Source organism: Agelaius phoeniceus, assembly GCF_051311805.1.
Source record: "Agelaius phoeniceus isolate bAgePho1 chromosome W unlocalized genomic scaffold, bAgePho1.hap1 SUPER_W_unloc_1, whole genome shotgun sequence".
Classification (NCBI taxonomy): domain Eukaryota; kingdom Metazoa; phylum Chordata; class Aves; order Passeriformes; family Icteridae; genus Agelaius; species Agelaius phoeniceus.
The window spans coordinates 3,811,671-3,832,542 of record NW_027509866.1 but is presented as its reverse complement, the minus strand read 5'-3'; the positions used below and the strand labels follow the sequence as shown (position 1 = coordinate 3,832,542).

General features: G+C 50.4%; 1 protein-coding gene across 1 annotated transcript; it reads right to left on the bottom strand.

The window, feature by feature from the left end:
* Positions 1–237: 237 nt before the first annotated feature.
* On the bottom strand, positions 238–1,170 carry LOC143692524 (olfactory receptor 14C36-like). The gene has a single exon (XM_077172767.1). It carries the CDS (start codon positions 1,168–1,170, stop codon positions 238–240), a length of 933 nt encoding a protein of 310 aa, XP_077028882.1.
* Between the last annotated feature and the right edge of the window lie 19,702 nt (positions 1,171–20,872).

The window sequence follows — 20,872 nt, the reverse complement described above, 5'->3', positions numbered from 1 at the left end:
ACTGGATATTATTGAAATGAACAGGGAACAACACTCCTGAAAGTCTTTGTGCTACACAAGAAAAGTAGATGTCCATGTAGACATGCTCAGCAGAGTACTACAGTATTTTATAAAAAACATTATAACACTAGTAAAATAATAAGAAAAGGTCCCAATGAAAAACTGCAGAACTAGAAAAAAAAGGCTGATATTGTAAAGGGTTACATTCTGAAGGTTATGGAGCAGAAAAAGGAGAGTTTATTGTTTCTGAAGAGATAAAGTCATCATTTTTCTCAGGGCATCCTTGAGCTCCTGGTTCCTCAGGCTGTAGATGAGGGGGTTCAGGGCTGGAGGCACCACCGAGTACAGAACAGAGACTGACAGATCCAGGGATAGGGAAGAGATGGAGGGGGGCTTCAGGTAGGCAAACATGACAGTGCTGAGGAACAGAGAAACCACAGCCAGGTGAGGGAGGCAGGTGGAAAAGGCTTTGTGCCGTCCCTGCTCAGAGGGGATCCTCAGCACAGCCCTGAAGATCTGCACATAGGAGAAAACAATGAACACGAAACAGCCCAAACCTAAACTAAGACTACCCCCAATGAGACCAAGTTCCCTGAGGTTTGAGTGTGAGCAGGAGAGCTTGAGGATTGGGGGGATTTCACAGAAGAACTGGCCAAGGGCATTGCCATGGCACAGGGGCAGGGAAAATGTATTGGCCGTGTGCATGAGAGCATTGAGAAAGGCACTGGCCCAGGCAGCTGCTGCCATGTGGGCACAAGCTCTGCTGCCCAGGAGGGTCCCGTAGTGCAGGGGTTTGCAGATGGACACGTAGCGGTCATAGCACATGACAGTCAAGAGGGAAAGCTCTGCTGACAGGAAGAACACAAAGAAAAATACTTGAGCAGCACATCCTTTGTAGGAGATGTTGCTGGTGTCCCAGAGGGAATTGTGCATGGCTTTGGGGACAGTGGTGCAGATGGAGCCCAGGTCAGCGAGGGCCAGGTTGAGCAGGAAGAAGAACATGGGCGTGTGCAGGTGGCGGCCGCAGGCTACGGCGCTGATGATGAGGCCGTTGCCCAGGAGGGCAGCCAGGGAGATGCCCAGCAAGAGGCAGAAGTGCAGGAGCTGCAGCTGCCACGTGTCTGCCAATGCCAGCAGCAGGAAGTGCCTGATGGAGCTGCTGTTGGACATTTGCTGTGCCTTGGCATGGGGAGCTGTAAGAAAAGTAATCATGGAATAGTTGGGTTTGGAGAGGACTTGAAATATCCCAGCACAGGCTGGGGGCACTTTCCCCCCACTGCCTGCCCAGGGCTCTGCTGCCTGGAGCTGTCCCTGCCAGCAGCTGCTTCCCTGTGCCCAGGGCTGGGCCCTGCCAGTGCTGCCAGAGCCCAGCCCAGCCCTGGGGGCTCAGCTCTGCCCTGCAGAGCCCTCCCAGCTCAGGCACTGCCCAGGGGCAGCTCTGCCTCTGCAGGCTCTGATGGCAACATCAGAGGAACCCTGAGGAGGCTGGAAAAGCAACACTGATGCTGCATGTGAGGGGCCCTGTTCTGATTTTTTCACTGCCTTGTTTAATCAGATCAAAGAGAAACTTTTTTTTTTTATTTTTCACAGGCTGAACTGAGAGATGAAGATCTATGTGCAATTTCCAACCCAGAGCAGTTAATTAAAAAAGCAGGATATCCACTTTTATATATCCCCTGCCTTGCTGTGCTTCCTGTATCATCTAAATTCTGCAGTTCAATGCCATGCTGAGAGCAGTCCTGAACAATGCAGCATCCTCCCTACACAAAGAGAACACTTCCAAGCCTCACCAGCTGTCTCCTGCCACCCAGATCTTGTCCCCCAGTGCTGGGAGCAGCTGCCGGGGCTGGCTGAGAGCTGTCCCTGGCAGGCAGCAGAGTCCCTGCCCCAGCACAGCGCCCTGGGCTGCAGGACCCTGCTCTGCAGGACAGCCCTGGGCACCCCTGGCTGCTCTGCACAAGAGACAAGCAGAGAATGTACTCACAGGCTCTGCAGGCATTGGCATGTTCCAGCTTGAGGAGATGGCTCCAGGAGCTGCAGCTGCACTGTCCTGCAGCCAGAGGTTCCTGTGCCAAGGGCTGGCAGTGATTGTGCCCCAGGCACTTCTCAGCCCCTTCCCAGCCCTGACTGATTGAAGCTCTCTGTGCCTCTGGGCTGTGCCCGGGCTGGCTGCAGGCAGTGCTCCAGCCCTGCTGGGCTGGCACAAGAGCTGCTCATCAAGAGAAATGTGCTTTTGAAGCTCTTCTTGGTGAGCAGGAGCTGCCTCTGTGCCAGGAGCCCAGCCCAGCTCAGCAGCACAGACACAGCACAAGGACTTTAATCAGCCTCTGGGGCTTTGTGCTCAGGCCCTGAACATCAGTCCCTGAGAGGCAGCTGAAGAAACCTCTCCAGAACTCCAAGGCAGAATCCAACTCCAAAGTTTCTTGGACTTTTAATGGGTTCCACTGAGGGACACGACTGAGCAAGTGTCCCCAGGCCCCAGGCAGAGCAGAGAACTGCAGGCAGTGATGACAGGTGGGGACAAAGAGAAGCCAAGTCTTGGTGCCCTGGGGCTCAGCCGGGTCTGTGCCAGCAAGGGCTGGGAGGAGACACCTTGTCCTGAGGCCCTGGGGCCTCCTGGCACAGCCCCAGCCAGGCTGGGCACTGTCAGCCCCTTGTGCTGCCCTCAGCATCCCCCCCTAGCCCACATCCCAGTGGCCTCAAGGATCTGCTGCAAGGAGTCCCTGGGGAGCCTTGCTCAGCAATGGCCCTGGGGGCTCCTGAATGCTCCCTGCAGGGACTGCAGGTTTTTCAAAGGACTTTGGCTTTGGCTTTCGCCTTGCAGTCTCTGAGAGGTTTGTGCAATCATGGCCTCCAATTATCTGCTGTAATTAGTCCCTGGAGAGGCTTTGTCAGTAACAACACTCAGTGGGGCTCATTAATACTTCAGGATACTTCAGTTATTTTAAGGTACTTGGTGTTTCTCTTTTGATACAGACTCTGTGAGAGGTTTGTGCAATCATGGCTCCAATTATCTGCTTTAATGAGTCCATTGAGGGCTTTGTACTGACTCTCAGTGGGGCTCAGTAATGCTTTGAGATACTCAAGGTTTTTAAGGTACTTTGGATGTTCCTTTCCACTCTGAATCTCTGAGAGGTGTTTTTTCCAATTCTGGCCTCCAATTCTCCCCCCCCTCAAGGAGTCCATGAGGAGCCTGTGTTGGGGATGGACCTCAGAGGGACCCATTCATGCATTGAGACACTCTGAGTTTTTCCTCTGACTTTGATTCCTGGAAAGGTTTGTGCAATCTCAGGCCCTGAGGTTCCAGGGCTCAGCTCCAAATGCACCACGGGGCTCATTAGGGTCAAGCAAGTCCTGACACACCATGGCTCTGCCTTGATTTCCCTCGGCTCTGGAGCGTTTATTAGGCAGATTTCCTTTTACAGTTGTGAAGAAATATTTCAATGACCTTCTAAGAAATAAGTAATCCTATTTTAAAGAGTGTATTTTATTACTGTTCTCTTTAGAGAAGAGCTGATTGCAGCTTTCTGTGATTTATATTGATGTAGGGCTGCTCCTAAGGAGGTCTCACCATGTCAGAGAAGTTTTACCTTGAGAGTTGACCCGGTGTGGACAACCTTGCCCCACATTCCCCAACCTCATGTGAGAAACCATTTTCACTTTTAAAAGTTTAAAATATTAAGATCTTATCAAAATACAACAGAAGACTGAATAAAGAAAATAACACAGTGTGAGAAGCAAAGGATTCAGTCAGGATGTGCTCATCTACAAAATGGATGTTCTGTCTTTTATACCTCTGGCCCTTCCCAAAGTCTTGTCAATCGACTCCTTCTTCACTGTCCAGTGGTGGAGATCACTGTCTCACACCTTGATTGGAGGTCAGGTGTCACAGACATCTTTTCATGAAAAATCCTTTCTTTAGGATTTTTTCATCCTGAGAAGCTGAGAGGCCTCAGGAACAAAATGTAACGAGTGGTTATCTGCTGCTGTGGAATGAAACAGGTGGATCTGTGATTGGTCTCAGAGAGTTGTTTCTAATGAATGGCCAATCATGGTCAGCTGGCTTGGACTCTCTGTCAGAGACAGAAGCTTTTGTTATCATTCCATTCTATTCTTAGCTTAGCCAGCCTTCTGATGAAACATTTTCTTCTATTCTTTTAGTATAGTTTTAATGTAATATATATAATAAAATAATAAATAAACCTTCTGAAACATGGAGTCAACATTCTCATCTCTTCCCTCATCCAAGAACCCCTGTGAACATCACCACAGTCAGGTGCTGCCATAGGAACAAGCCAACCCTCCCAAATGCCCCAACTGCTGAGGCCATCCTGTGATAGCAATGCAAGGGGGAGGGGAAGGATAACTGTACACCTACAAAACTTCTCCTAACATAGATTTAATATCCAGCCCTTAATTGTGAGAGTCAACCATAGGATTACACATCTATAACAAGCCCCCTTTTTCTTTTTCTGTAAGTCATTTTGCTCAAACAGTTAAGTACAAAATTTTCTCTCTCTCTTGAATGAGTCATACCAGCATCTGTTGATGCGGGCAAGGACAGTGGGAACAGGAGAAAAAAATCTCAGGTTTTCCTTAGACACACTCATTTGGAATGGTCAAAAGGGCATCCCAGAGGTCCAGTGTGGCTTTGACTCCCATCTACCGTGCCTGTGTGGCTGCTACCCATAGTTGGTGCATCTTAGGGGTGAGCACAGAGGCCAACTCAGTCCTGCCCTCCAGTCCCTGTTGAATTAAAAGACAACTGAGGAATTACAGAGGTCTGGAATGGCCTTTTGTCCCTACCTTACCATGGCTACAGGGTTGCTACCCACAGCAGGGCTATGGAGCCTTCTTGGTAGCAAACAAAGGGGCCAACCTGGTCTTGCCCTCCTTCCTTTGTCTTATTTTCTTGAAGAAGCTGTCCCATTGCCTTTTACAGTCCCTTGTGTACTTCCCCTCAACAGATGCTGGTAATTCTCACCCATGAAAACAGGAAGACAGTTCCCGAGCTGGTTGGTGGAAGCTTGACTCTGCTTTTTGGGCATCTTGGTGTTTTTCTGGTTGTCTCTCAGTCTCTGTTTTAGAGTCAATCTTGTTTCACCCAGCCTGGATGTTACAGTCCACTCTTTGGGTTCTTCTCCTGGGCCTTTGACTCTGTTGCCATGAGTCCATCCCCGCTCTGCAGCTCGCACGGCCGATTCGGTGCTGAGCAGTACCTGAAAGGGACCTTCCCACTGAGGAGTTAGAGGCTGATCTCTCCATGGCTTAATCATCACCCAATCCCCGGGATTAATATTATGGATTCTGAAATCCAGGGTGGTAGTTTGAGGAATTGCCCCTTTATCTCTTAGCCCTTCTAAGGTTTGTGCTATAGACATCACTTATTCCTTGGCATTGGCTTCCCCTTCCTCATAGGTGGCAACCTTCTGGGGTGAGGTCAGGAAGGGAAACCCAAACATCATTTCATAGGGTGGGACCCCCAGATCTGACTGGGGTTGGGTTCTCATTCTTAATAAGGCCAAAGGGAGACATTTTATCCATGACATTTGGGTTTCAATCATTAGCTTAACTAGAGCTCTTTTAAGAGCTTGATTCATTCTCTCAACCTGACCAGAACTCTGTGGATGCCATGGAGTGTGTAATTCCCATTTTACTCCCAGGGCCTGAACAACTTTCTGCAATATCTTTGATGTGAAATTAGTTCCCCAGTCTAAATCAATCCTGTTTGCCATCCCATATTGGGGAATAATTGAATCTACAATTTTTTTACTCACAACATTGGCATTGGCTTTCACAGTGGGTACCACCTCTACCCAATGAGTCAAGTGATCTACTATCACTGGCAAAAACTTCCACCATTGTACCTGGGGAAGCTCAGTAAAGTCTACTTGGATGTTTTGGAAGGGTCATAAGGCCAGTTCTTGCCCTCCCCTGGGTGTTTTCCTCATGATTTTCTTATTCACTTGTTGACATACCACACACTGTTCAGTTACTTGCTTAGCGATTCTGAAAATTCATGTGCATCCCCAATTCCTTAGAAATTGATCACTTAGCGCTTGTGTACCCCAATGTGTTGTTCCATGTATGCATTCTAGCATTTTCCTGGCAAAGGGTTTATTATTATTTCCTTCCATCTGCTCATTTCCCTTTGTTATCTTTCTTGGCTCCTATTTTAAGGAGTTCTTCCTCTTCTGTCCCACTGAATACAGGGACTTTTTGCATTTTTCTCATGGGGGTTAATACTATTATTAGTTTTTCTGTCCCTGATTCAGTTGCATTTTTAGCTTCTAAATTGTCTAAATTTTTCCCTTGGTCCCCTTTTTGATGTCCTTCAACATATACCACCACTACTTCCCCTGGTAATTGTAAGGTTTCTAACCCTTCTAATACAATTTTTTTCGTGAATCAGTCCCTTTCCCTTTGAAGTGAATAGTCCCCTGTCCTCCCAATTTTTCCAAAGGTATGCACCACTACAAAAGTGTATTTTCGGTCTGTATATATTTTTTCCCCTTTTCCACGCTAATATTTCCAGAGCTCGTTTTAGGGCATACAACTCACATGCTTGGGCTGCCCAGTTGTAAGGTAACTTTCCCTTTTCTATGGCCACCATCCCTTCATGCACTGTAGTGTACCCTGATACCCTGTGCCCCTTTATTACCCGTGAAGATCCATCGATGTATAATCGTTTTCCACCTTGGAGTGGTTGATCTGTTAGGTCCTCTCTTCCTTTAGTTTGATGGTTTATAACCTCTAGGCAATTATGTATTAGTTCCTCACTTGGTTCTCCATACAAAAACTGGGCAGGGTTGAGTTGGTTACTCATGATTAGCTCTAAACCATTATCTCTTAAGATGGCTTCATACTTTAGCCCTTGGGAATCAGTGAGCCATTTCTCAGCCTTTTGGCTCAGGATACTCCTTACTGAGTTTGGGATATATATCTTCAATTTTCCCCCAAAGGGTAATTTTTTGCTTTTTGCTATGAGTAGGGCAGTCACTGCCACAGCCTGAATGCAGGTTGGCCACCCCCGGCTGACAGAGTCCAGCAGTTTGGATAAATAGGCCACTGGTTTCCTGGATCCTCCCCAGTCCTGGGCTAACACTCCTTGTGCTACCCCTCTTTCTATATCCACAAACAGACAGAAGGGTTTGAGGGTTTGTCTAAGGCAGGAAGACTCTGTGCCAATGCACTGACTAATTTTTGCTTTAAAGCTTCAAAGTTTTGTTCATCGTCTTTTTCCCACCTAATCTCTTCTTCTGCTAACTTTTCATACAAGAACTGGATGGCCTGTGTGTATCCTTCAATCCATAGCCTACAATATCCCAACAGGCCTAAAAACCTTCTGACTTCCCTCTTAGTTTTTGGCAGTGGGAGTGAAACAATCCCTGTAATTCTCTCAGGGTTCAGCCGCCAGCTCCCTTGACAAATCACATGTCCTTGGTATTTTACTTCTCTCTCTACAAATTTGAGTTTCCCTTTTGATACCTGAAGTCCTTGGTCCCCCAGAAAATTTAACAACACTATGGTAGATTCCCAAACTTCTTTTTCTTCCTGTCCTGAGAAAAGGAAATAATTTACATATTGGATGAGCTTCATCTCAGGTTTGATGGAGAAGAGTTGTGTTACTTCTCCTAGGGCTTGACCGAAGAGGTTTGGGCATTCGGAAAACCCTTGGGGTAACCCAGTCCACTAAAGCTGTTGCTTCCTACCGGAATCAGGGTCCTCCCATTCAAAAGTAAATATATCCCTACTTTCCCCTGCCAGTGGACATGCCCAAAAAATGTCTTTTAGGTGTATGACGATAAACCAGTGGTGTGCTGGGGGGATATTACTCAGTCGTGTTGAGGGGTTAAGCACTACTGGGTACCGATTCACTGCTCTTTTGTTCACTTCTCTCAAATCTTGGACAAGCCTGTATGTCCCATCTGACTTCTTTACTGGTAATATGGGTGTATTATGGGGGGACATACATGGTTCTAAGGTCCTGTCCTCAAGTAGGTCCTGTATCACCAGCTGCAGTTCTCGTCTCCCCTCCAGGGAGAGTGGATATTGTCATACCTGGACTGGATGGCTGTCATCAATTAATTTTATTACTATAGGTTTCATGTTCAATTTGCCTCAATTTTTTGGTTTTGCCCACACCATCTCATGAATGTTGCCCTCATCCTCTTCCCCTAATTCGAGAAGTTTAACCACCATTTTTCCTTCCTCTGGGAGTACTCGAATGCTTAACTGCACTTGTAAATCTCAGTCTAATAGATTGCATCCTGCTTCTTGAACTAATAGAACATCTCCAATTCCTACTTTATTTGCCCCTTCAAACTTTACTTCCTTTATAACTGAGACCTTGAACCCCTCCCCTTTTGCACCTACTACCTGCATGGTATCTTGACCCTTTTTGCACCCCTTTGGGATTCTACAAACACAAGTTCTTTCAGACCCCTTGTCTACTAAGAATTCAAATTCTTCCTCCTGGGGATCTATTTTTAAAGTTATCAAGGGCCCCTGGTGGTATTCTGTCCCCAGGAGGTAGAGCCCTTGACACTGCTGATCTACTTCTTTTTGCTCAGTCTCATAGACCCTCAGATCCTTTTCCTTCTGGGGGCAATTCCTTCTAATATTCCCACTCTCTTTACAGTAAAAGCAGACTGGTCCTAAGTTCCCCTGTTTCCCAAACTCTCCTTTTTCTGCCCAGTCCCAAGGAGATGCATCTCCCCTCTATCTTCCCGTACTTGGAATCCCCCTCCCTTACCTGGGTTGTTCTTTGCATGCTGGTTCCCTTCCCTAATGGCAGTTGCCATTACCGTGGCTTTTGTCTTGGCCTTCTCTTCATCCCTTTTTACATGCACCTTCTGTGCTTCCCTTAAGAGATCTTCCAACCTCTTTTCTAGCCAACCATCTAAATTTTCTAATTTTCTCCGTATATCTGGCCAGGCATGAATGACAAAATTTATCTGTGCAGTAAGATCAGTCCAGTCACTGTGTCAGGGTCAACTCCTGAATATTGCCTTATATTTTTCCTCAGCTTTTCTAACCGCTCTGTTGGGGTTTCTTCCCTCTTTTGCTGCTCATTGAAAGCCTTACAGGCATTTTGGTTACATGGAGCTGCTTCTTTGATGACTTTTGTAATCAGTGTTCTCTATTCTTCCATGTCTTGCCTTCCCCCAGTGCTGTTGCGGTCCCTGGTGGGGCGCACTATGGGCATCTTCAGATCCCCAGGAGGTCCTTGCACATGCTTCCTTTCCCATATCCATATCTCAGCTGCTCGGATCATCTGTCTTTCTTCTGGTGTGAACAACACAGCCATTATTGATTGCATCTCTTCCCACATATCAATATTGGGCCCCAGAAATTGATCTAACTGTTTCACTAATCCAGTGAGGTCCTCTAGTAATCCTTTCAATTATTTCTTGAACATTCTCATGTCAGAAGAACTGAGAGGTACAGTTACAAATCCAATTCATTCCCATATCCCCCCAGGGGTTCCTCCCTCAGGGGGTACAGTCCCAATGCTTGGCTCCCATCCTCTGATCTGCTTTCCTCTCTTTGTGCTACCCTGCTCCTGGTGTTCTGGTTAGGCCCATCAGGGCGTAGGGGAGGTGCAGTTGGGACTGCTGGAAGTGGGAGGGGGAACAGGTCTAACGGGTCCCACTCTGTATGTTCTGCTACCTTAAACATGCTCACCTTCGAGGGGGAGGTTTCCCCTTCCCAGCAAGCAGCACAGTCACTCTCCTCCTGATTGAATGGTTCCTTAGCTCTTACATCATGTTTAATGCTCGGCATATCCATCCTTTGTCTGATCCATATCTCAGCCAGTAGACATGATCTCTCCTGATTTCCCTTCTGGTCCATTCCAATACGCAGTACTGAACCATTTTGCTCTCGTCCTTATCTTTGGTGTTGGGGTCATATTTCCACCGGGCTAGCTTCCTTCCTAGTGGGCTGTCTGGAGGGATGCCCCTTGGTTCCTCTTCAATCTCTGCGTCTTCCTTTGGGGATTCGCTACTCACCCATGATCCCATCATGACCAGCCTATCACAGGTCTGCCCCCAACAGAGCCTGCCTTTCCAAGCACAGGCCCTCCCAACTGAGCCCAGCTCCCTAAGAAGGGAGAGGGGAAAAAAAAGGAAACCTGGAAAGGAGGAAGGAGAAGGGAAGAGAAGAGAGAGAGGAAAAAGGGGAGAGAGGAAGAAAAGGGGAAGAGAAAAAACTAGAAAAAAGCTTTACCTCTCCTCCGAAAAAAACTCTGTGGTCCAGGGGCTTCCGTCCCCAGCCCACCCTGGCTCGGCAGCTCCGCCCCGACTCGCCATGGCATGTGAAGTGTTACGCCTACTACAGGGTAACCCCACCTCAGCAAACCTCTCGGCGGTTGTCCCGTTTCCAGCCCGATCTCAGCTGGCTCCGGGAACCCTGGAGCTGGTTTTGCCCAAGAGCCATTCCCACCGAGCTCGGCCAGTGCCACCAGTGCCCGGCCGCTGGCGCTTCCCCCAAAACTGCCGCCGGCTATCGCTGCTCAGCCAGCCTGGGATACCACAGCCCTGGCCGTGCCTCCCCCGACACCGCCGCTGGCTCGGTGTGCAAAACCCTACACAAACCCATCTCACGTGTCCCACTGGCCACGGGGGAAAATCCCCGCTTTCCTCTCCACCACGTGTGCTGCCATTCCCTACCAGAATAGCCCAGCGCTGGCTGTGCCTCCCCGAGACCACCACTGGCTCGGTGCCACAAAACCCTTCTCAAACTTCTCTGTCCTACGTGTCCCGCCGTCCACAGAGGAAAAACACCTCTGCTTTCCTCTTTATAATGATTCCTGCCGTTTCCTCCAACTGCCCAGCATCCTAAAACTCCAATGGACCAGGACGGGTCTGGTATGGAGTACTGGCTGGAGTTTGCTTTCCTATACCGAAATTACAGAGTCATTATCTGGCTAAAAAATAGTGCTCACCCCTTTTCTCTTTTCTTTATCCAGCCTCCTGCTGTCTCTGAGCTTCAGCCTGCAACCACTGGTGGCCCCAGAAGTATCTGAAGACTCCACCAAATTTGTGGCGTGGGTGCACTTCTTTTTGCAAACTCCTAGCACCACCGGGGAGAGGTGTCTATCCCAGGAGAGCCCCCGAAAATTGTGAGAAATCCTGATTAGAGGTCAGATGTCGCCATAGTGACAAGCCAGCCCTCCCAGATGTCCCAACTCCCATTGTCCCTTGATAACCATGTGAGCAGGTACAACTATAAATCTATAAAACTTTTCTTATATATACATTATATATAATATAATATAATATAATATAATATTATATTATATTATATTTCCATATACACATAATATTAGTCCATTAATTGTGACAGACAATCATCATATTACTCATCTAGCACAGACACAAAGGAAGTTCTAATATAAACATTAATCCAAACTTGGCTGAAGGTAGAATTAGACCAGCTCCTGAAGGACAGAGCAGCTTTGAACTCCTTGCAGCTCAAAGCACCAAGCGGGTGGCTGGGAGGTGTGTGAGTGACCTGAGAGTGAGGGAAGGGAAATGCAGAGATCCCTGGAAGTGTTTCTGTGCAAACAGGCTGTGGGAAGGGCACTTGCAGACCTGCTCTGGGCCAGCTGTGAGGGTGGATCATCATCCCAACCTGCACTGGGCCATTGCAAGGGACTGTTGCCATGGACACTGCAGGGACCCCACTGCTGGCTTTGGGTGCCATGGCAACCCCCATCAGTTCAGGTTTCCTTGGAAACCAGCCCAAGGAGCCATTTCTGCAGCCAGGTTCCATGGCCCCTTGCCTGCAGAGCTGTTGCTGCCCTGGGCTCCCATGGCAACCCTGAGGACAAAGTGGTGCCAGGGCTGTTCCAGGTACAATTGCAGTGACACTCGTTGGTGCCACCAGGTGCCATGGCAATGGACACAGGGACCCGTTCCTTAGATTGGTGCCATGGCAACCAATGCCCGGAGCCATTGTGGTGGTTGGTGGCCATGGAAAGCTGCCCTGGGCCCCTTGCTCAGGGCTGGTGTCAGTGCCCAGAGCCAGAGGGGATCCCTTGCTGGGGGCTGTGCCATGGCCACCTGCCCTGTGCCGCGCTGGCCGCTCGGGCACCAGGAACCAGCAGCCAAGGGCACTGCCAGGGCCAAAGGCCAGGTCAGCCAGACAGAAAGGGGCAGCGCTGGGCACTGTTTCCATGGCAACTGGCACTGGGGGGACACCTGGGTCACCTGGCCTGGCAGTTGCCATGGAGAGCCCTGGCAGGCACTGAGGGCACAGCCCCTGGCACTGAGACACTGCTGGGCCGGGTGCTGAGCACAGCGCTGAGCACGCAGAGATGGTTTTGTTCTTGCTGAGCTGCAGCACAGCCAAGGCCTGTCCTGCCCCTCGTCCAGCCACGCTGGGGAGGGGCTGGGGCTGCGGGGGAGCTGGGCAGGGGACACAGCCAGGACAGGTGACCCCAACTGACCCCGGGCACAGCCCAGAACAGAGCACATCATGCTCAGGGTATGAAGGGGGGAACAAGGAGGAAGGGGGCAATTTTGGAGGGAGGGTTTTTGCCTTCCCAGGTAACGCTTAGGCAAGAGGGGGCCCTGTTTCTCCAGTGGGCAGGGTCACTATCAAAGACACAGACACCAACTGAAGGAATTGTGGCATTTATATCAGGCACAGCTGCAAAGAATTACAAAAGGATAAGCTCAGCAAAGCACATCATCATTAGCAAAGAATTACAAAAGAAGCTCAGCAATCCATCAGAACTCACATTACATTTTGATGACTAACCCCTTGGTGAAACTCTAGAGGTGCTTGTGGCAGACAAAGATTCTGGCTGACTATCAAGGTACACCTTACAGACACCAGTAGTACTTTGGTGACACCGTTCTTCATTCATTTTTCTCAATCTCATTCGAGTTAGGAACAACAATCCTGTTGTCCATGGAGCTGGCACCATGTTAATTCCAGAATAATGCCCCAGGCCCTTTGCTGTTCAGCTTTACCATGTTGTCTGTGGCTAACAAGGCCTGGGGGGGCCCTTTCCCCTCTGGCTGGAAGGGGCCAGGTCCCAGTCCCTGAGGGGCACCCGGGCTCCTGGATGCAATTCCTGTGCAAGTCCCTCAGTGTCACAGCAGCCTTCCCATGGAGCCCTGTGCATCAGAGCATTTCCCAAAGGGGCCCTTGGGGCAAACAGGGAGATTTGGTCTGGCAGCATGTGTAAAACAATATCCTGTCAGATCTCCTTGTTCTCAAACAGAACACTTGGCTGCAGGGACACATTCCCATTGTTCCTGCCCAGGTTTCAGGACTCAGAGTTGTCTTTCCCAGGAGCTGCTCCTTCAGCTGCCTCGGGAGGGCCATTTGGCCTCCGGACCCACACTCGGGCTCCATTATTAGGGCTGCTGGATCCAAACCCTTTATCTCCACAAACGGTGGTGATTGCAGGTGGATCTCCTTTTTTCACAATCCTTCTTAACATTGCAATATTGATAATTGTGCTACCCTGTCATGGGGTTGACTAATCCAATCCTGGTCACTATTGTTTAACAGAATTACTGCAATTTCTCCTGCATATTCTGCATCAATTCTTCCTGCCATGACATGGAACACTTTGTAAGGCCAAGTTCCAAGTGAGCAGTTACCAAAGCAAAGTGTCCTGGAGGAATCTGAATTCCTGTTTCAGTATGGATAGCTCTCATTTGCTTTGAATTTATCCAAACTAATTCCAGTGCATGAAGGCCCAGCCCTGCAGCCTCTGGGCTGGCCCTGCCAGGGGCCATCACAGCCAGAACAATTTCCCAGGCAGCCCAAGTCTCACTGCCCATGGTTGGATTTGCAAACTGGGGGCAGCTGTGCACAGCCAGGGGGTTTCCATTTCCCCCGTGGGCCATTGTTAAGGGCATGGAGCACATCTGGGAGATGGGTTCTCCATGGGCAAAGGTTCCCATCTCCTCATTTTTATAACTGCTCTTTTAACAACCCCTTTACCCATGCAACAAAACCTGCAGCTTGTGCATAGTCTGGTACATGAAAAACCCTGCAGGCTTAATCATGGAATTTTTCACAGCAACAGACAAAGCACTCTGCATCACAGTATCAGCAAACCCTGTAAAAACAGCCAATTTCCTCCCTTCCTCCTTTTTTCACTGTATACAATCTCACAAAGTTGACCACTGACATTAGGGTCCTGGCCAATCCTGTTCTGTAGGGTGTTTAGTGTTACATACCTGAGCAGCCAAAGCTACCAAATTAGTATTGTCAGCACTATTTCACATTATTATTATTTTATATGTAAATAGTGATACAGAAATATAAATATAGATATAGATATAAATCTAGAAATATATATGAAGGTCTTATTATCCTAGAAATATGTATATAGTTATTTATTATATTGATATTTCACTTGCATAAATGCATCTGAGCTCAAGATTAAAACATTCTTCTCTTGCTCCATGTGGGAGCATTCCAACAACAGTTTTTCCTTCTGTTGGTGCTGTTTCCAATGTGTCATTAACAAAATTCACCCTCGTCTTCCCAAACCCACAAGTTCTTTTCCTTTTCCATGTGCAATTTTTGGATGCATTTGAAGCCATCCAGGGGTTCAGCCTCTTTTACCCGACTGCCCCACTGCTCCCACGGGGCTCCGACCTCAGCCCACTCCAGAGCCAGGGAACTCCAGGGAAGGGCTTCCCATCTGGGAATTTCTGATGGCACTGATTCCTCACATTTACACTGAACAAGTGACATTTTGTTGGGATCTGGCCAGACTGGGCCAGTTTTGTTTCACCAGGGGGCAGGGTCAGCACCAAGGACACAGACTCCAACTGAAGGAATCAGTGTCACTTCCTGCAGCTCAAAGCAGCAAAGAATCACAACAGGAGCAGCTCAGCAATGCACCCAACCATCCCCACCAAAGATTGCCTGCAGTGACTGAGAAAGATCCAGCCCCAGTTACCCTCAGCCTTTACCATCGCCCAGACCCACACAGCAGCTGGGGAAGCTGTCACAGCCAAGGGCTGCAGAGCCACTCCTGGGCACTGGCAATTCCTGCAGGTGCCTCCAGCCACAGGTGAGGCTCCAACCCCGCTGGGAGAGGGCCCAGCTCTGACAGTGCTGAATGGACAAACTGACAGCACTGCTAGTGTGGCAACATCTGGTTTCATCCTCCTCTTGGGTTCCTCCCAAAGCCTGGCCAGGGCCCCAGGAGGAACCAAGGGAGGTGACTTTGACCATTCAGCTCCAAACAAGGCCAGATGTCAGATTTCATGGCCTTGTCTGGCTTCTAAATACACAAAGGTCCATACATGTTTCACTAATGAGTGGCTACATCTATCACAGTGCTAATGACCATGCATATTTCATCAGGGAGCAGATACAAAGATAACCTTTGCTTGGAAGGTTCATCCAGAGGCCACCTTTGGCTCAGGGCCTGCTGTTCAGGCCTCACTCAGGGCTGGTGTCCAGGCCTTGGCACTTCAGGGACGTGCTTTAGTGCTGGGCTTGGCACTGCTGGCTGAGCGGCTGCACTGGGTGAGCTCAGAGGGCTTTTCCAACAGAAAGGATTCTGTGATTCCATGATTCTATCCACTGCATTCAGCTGGGTCCATGTTAGCAGCATTCATTTGCTCAGAAAGTCTCCTCTTGCCCAGCTCCTGCGGCCTGAGGCTTCAGCTCCTTCAGCTCCTGGTGCTGAGCTGCTCATGCTGAACGAGACGACTCGGAGAGAAGAGCACAGTCCATGCAATTCCTTCTGGGACACGGAGAGGGGAGGCTGTGCAAACAGGAGCATTTTTTGCTGTGGCCTCCTCGCTGCCCTTCACGCCTTTCAGCGCTTGGAACCAGCCAAGAGCTTTCTCCAAGAGTGCAATGGAGCAGCTGTTCCTGCTCCTGGCTCTCTCCAGTCTCTGCCCTTGCCTGCTTCTGTCCCTCATGCTGTGCCCTCTGTTCCCCAGGGCTCGCTGGCTGCTGCCCAGGACTGTGGCACTGGCACAGATCCAGTGCTCCAGAGCCTCCTTTCTGTGCCCTTGGAGCTGCCTGGGCACAGCAGCCTTTTCCATCTGCAAGCTCCCCATGGACAGGGAGTGCCCAGCTCCGTTCCTTGCACAGCCTCCAGGAGCCCAGGGCTGCCATCTCAAGTCCCTGCTGGCACTGGGGGCTCCCAGGTGCCTCAGGCTGCTGTGACACCGCTGCACATGGGAGGGAACAGGGGCAGGGGCTGTGCTGAAAGTCAGCTCCATCTGCTGCTGCTGCTGCTGCTGCTGCTGCTGCTGCTGCTGCTGTGGGGTCATTTGTGCAGCCCTGGCCCAGAGTCAGGGATCAGATCCTGCCAGTCTCTTCCAGCCCTGGCTGCTCAGAGGTTGGGCCTTGGAGCCTCAGGTGGGCAAAGGCAGCTGCTGCTGGTCCCTCTGTGTGCCCATGTTCAGCAGTGCTGCTCCATCAGTCTGTGCCCAGCAATGGGGAAAAGCCTCAGCCCTGCAGGGCCAGGAGCTGCCGGGCTCTGCCTGAGCAGCTCAGCCAGCAGGAAGGGAGCTGCTCCACACGGGAACCAGGAGCAAAGGACACTCCTTTTTTACAGCATGCTTTGTGGTTCACAGATAAAAGAAAGGAAAAAGAAAAGAAGAAAACGTTTATTAAATTTGAAAGATAAAAACAAAACCCAACTGTGCAATGAAAAATCTTCTGTAACTCTAAATTAAGAGGTAACTGATCTTTTGAAACAGAGAGCTCAGGTATTTACTTTATAAATGTGCTGATGGCATTGATGCATCTTACTGGCCTTAGTAATCTTTACAAAAAAATTTTTGGGGTTTGTTTCCAACATTGTTATTTTAAAGTGTGGTTGAAGCAATAGGAAATTGCTTTGTGCCCTGCCAGCTCCAGCAGGACTGGGAATCTAACCTCTGTCAAACCCCAAATCCTTTAGAAGATGCCCTTCCTTCTCAGCCTGGAAATGAGCTGCACATTCCCTTTGAAACTGTCAGGGATTTCTTAAAGATACAAAGTCCCACTTAGGGCTTTTTGCTCTGGTTTGGCAGTGCAGAAGGGCAATTCTCCATCCACCAGCTCCAGACTGCACTGCCTCAGGAGCACGGCCCACTTGCCAGCTTTGGCCCACTCGTGGCACTGCTAGAGGAGGAAGAAAGTGCAACTGCACAATTCCAGCCAATCAAGAAGGAAGAATGGGACAGACAAACACCCTGTGCAGATGCAGGCGTTCAGCTGGGACTGTGGAAGGTTTGGGTCCTTGCCAATTGGATGTGTGTCCCCAGCTGCAATCTCTGGGCCTGCAGCAGAGTCTCACTCACTGCCAAAGCAGAAAGCTCAGGCGCTGTGCTCGCAAGGGGCTCGTCTGATGCAGAGCTGTCAGAGCAATGTGAGGGCAGAGCCAGCCCAGCTGGGCCCAGGGCTGAGCCCAGCAGAGCCCTGGCAGAGCCCAGAGCAGCCTCAGCAGCCGCAGAGCCCGGCTGCAAGGAGAGAAAGCAGAAACCGCCCGTCAGCTGAGGGCTCCTGTGCCCTTGTGCCAAGGCCTGCGGTGCCCAGGCCATGCTGGCTGTGCCCAGAGCTGTGCCCAGAGCTGCCCATCCCTGCTGCCTTTGGCAGCAGAGCAGGAGGGCAGGACATGTGCCCAGCCTGCAGCCAGCCACGGCACATCCAGCCCTCAGCAGCTGCCCAGAGCAGGATGCTCCTGTGCTCGCTGCCATCTCCCAAAAGCTCTGATCCCACCCTGCCAAGCACACAGGGACCCACCTCACGCCAGCCACGGCTGCAAGAAAAGCTGCTCCCAAACCATGGCCTCAGCCTTCTCCAAGGGCATGGCCCATCCACGCCACAGCTTCTCCCAAGCATTTCCCCATCCACACTGGACCACCTAGAACGCTTCCTCTGGAAAAACAAACAACACATTCTTGAAAAGATATTAGATGCAAAAAGGGAAAACAAGAAAAACAGTAAAAACTCTTATCTCTGTCAGGGCTTTGAGGAAGGCCCAACTCCTACATGGTAGGGAAAAACCCAGCCATGGCTGAGGGAAGCCCACACTTTCTCTCTTCCCCCCTGCACTGCCCCCAAAATCACCGTGATCCCAAAGCAAACAAGGGCAGTGGAGCAGCCCAAGCCCTTCCTTGCCTGCAGAGCAAAGCAGCCCCTGCACAGGTTCTGGAGTCCCACCTCTGCTCCCACCATGGGGCTTTGTTTGTGTCGGGCTGGCTGCCCCAGCCCCAGCCCCAGCACCAGCCCGAGGCACGGTGGCTGCTGGGGGCTGTTGGCAGGGCCAGGAGCCCACTCCCATTTCATACCCAGCCCAGCCCATGCCCCCAGCCCTGCCAAAAAGCAGCTGGGCAGCGACTGAAGGATGAGCTGCATCTGCCCCAGCAAAGGGGGAGCCTTTGGTTCCCAGCCAGGCTGGGCCATGCCCAAATCTGGCAGAATTCCCCCAGGTGGGGACTCATCTGCAAATTCCCTGTGGAGTTTGGCTTTGAAGAAGGTGCCAGAATCAAAGTCCATCACCTTCAGCCTCCAGTGGCCAGGCTGAGGAAGAGTTTGTCATCCTTGATGCCATCCTGGCTGTCTCCAGCAGCAGCAGCAGCAGCAGCAGCAGCAGCAGCAGCAGCAGCAGCATCCCCACCCGGTACAGCTTCTCCAGGGGCTCCTGCTCCTTCCCTGGGGGGAGACCAGGCTCTCAGGGCTCTGCCCAGGGCCCCAGCTGTCAGGGAACCAGCACAAGCAAAACCAGCTTGGATGGCGGCCACCAGTGCTGGGCAGAGCAGCTCAGCTCCAGCACAAGGGCTGCGTGTGCCCATCCCATGGCCCCGGTGCAGTGACACAGGCAGCACAAAAAGGTCTGGGTTCCTCTTCTTCTCATTGCCAAGGCATGTGTGGAGCTGCAACTTACCAGGGCCCTGGATACTCCAGGGACCTGGAGAACCATTCCCAACAATTGGGAAAATCCTAGGTGCTCCATCCACCCATAGATGAGGTCTCCAAATTTGCCCCAAAATTGGGTCCAGCTTTTAGAGGCCAAAAAGAGCAAGTCCAAGTGATATTTTTAGCCCAGAAAGCCCTGCAGCTGATGGCACACTTCACAATCAGCAGGGGACACAGCTCGGCCAAAGCCCAGACCTCTGCTGGGAGCCTTTCTCCTCAAACACCCTTCAAACAAGCCTCCATGCAAGTCATTTGGGAAAATTTCTTCAAATGATACATTTCTGGCACATAACTACACAGGCTTATGGGAAAGATCCTAAAGCAGCTGCTCTGGAGTCAAAGAGGCAGCACTAAGAGTCCTTGTCACGTGTTTGGAGCTAAATCCCACTTTGGGGGAGTTGAAGGAGTTTGGAATGAGCTAGAGAGCGGACCTCTGAGTTTTTTAGATGATGCCATTGCTTTTTCTTCTCTTCTACAAAGACAGGAAGGGTGAGTTTGGCTCCCATCTGCACGGCATGGCTCACAAGGCCACAAGACTTGTAGTTACAAGAGCTTTGAAAGATTTCTTGGCCAAGAAGACACTGCCAACAAGGATATTTGTGTTTTGGAGCCAATCCTTCAATCTTTCGTCTTATGGACTCATGCTACAGTGCAAGCTTCCTTAGCCAATCATGTTATGACACACAAACCTACAGCACTGCATCCTAAACTTCTGGTTTACCATTTTAACTACTTTTACTTTTTCTACATCTTGAACTCTAAAACTCTAAACTTTCCTCCACTTCAATTTTCCTCCCCGTGTCTCTGCTAGAAACTAGAAATCCACATTCTCACTTCTAGCACCTAAGTTTGGAAGCCCTTTCCAAGGTCACAGATCAAATCCTGGGTTAAATTCTAAGCTTTGCTGACAAGACCAAAGGTCTGGGATTTCCCTGCATTTGGGTTTCCAACAACACTGATGCTGTTGGTTCCACAGTGCCCAGGATCCCTCTTGCAAGTCAACTCTGTCAGGAAGAAGGCGGCTGCCGGGGGCTGCTTATGGCCTCTGACAGCCCCATTGCTCAGGGCTTGCCAGCGCCCCAGCCCCTCAGGCCCTGCCCCAGCCCGGCCAAGCTGCCCGGCAGCAGCGCCGCAGCCCCACAGCAGCTCCAGAGCAGCCCCAGCCAGAGGCACCTGGGAGCCCTCAGCAAGGCAGGCAGCAGCACACGGGCAGGAGGGCACGGATGGCGCTTCCTGCCTGGCACAGGGCTTGTGGCCATCTCCAGGCACCGCTCTGGCAGGGATCCCCGCAGCTCCGGGCCCTGCCCAGCCGCTCTGTGGGCAGCACAAAGGCTTCAGCAGAACCACCACAGGCCAAGGGGCTTCTGGCCATTTCCCCTTGCCCGCTGCACGCCCGGGCAGCTGGCTGAGCACAAGCACCCTTTTCCCCCTTCAGGGCCTCAGGATCCCTCAGCCTGCTGTGCTGCTGAGCACAAGCTCCCTTTTCACCCTTTCCTGCCTCTTGCCCTGCAGACCCTGGGCAGCAAAGAAAAGCTCCTGGCAGTCTGTGTATCATAACACATTCTAGAATTATTTACAGTAATCTATAATCTATAATAATATATATAATTCTATATACTCTATAATTTATTTATTTACAATATAGATAAAAAATAGAAAAGAAGAAAAATCTTAAAGATAATTACCTCTGGCTCAGGTTGACCCAGCAAAGACAGCCTCCCAGATCAGCTCTCCTCCTAAGTCATCCGGCAGTGCAGGCAGCCGAACCCCGACAGGCGAGGCCGAGTCCTCCATGCCCTGCGCAGCTGATCTTGCAGCCTCTGGATGGTGGAATATCGCCCACGCTCTATTGCCCGGAGGACATGCAGTGTTTCAAGTGCCAGCTGTGACACGGCACTGCTCACGTCCTCCGTCAGGCGTTCCAGAGCTGCAAGAGAGAGGAACAGAGCCACGGTCAGAGCCGGAT

Excerpts from the sequence above, each read along its gene's own strand:
- LOC143692524 (XM_077172767.1), bottom strand. The coding sequence starts at position 1,170 with ATGTCCAACAGCAGCTCCATCAGGCACTTCCTGCTGCTGGCATTGGCA.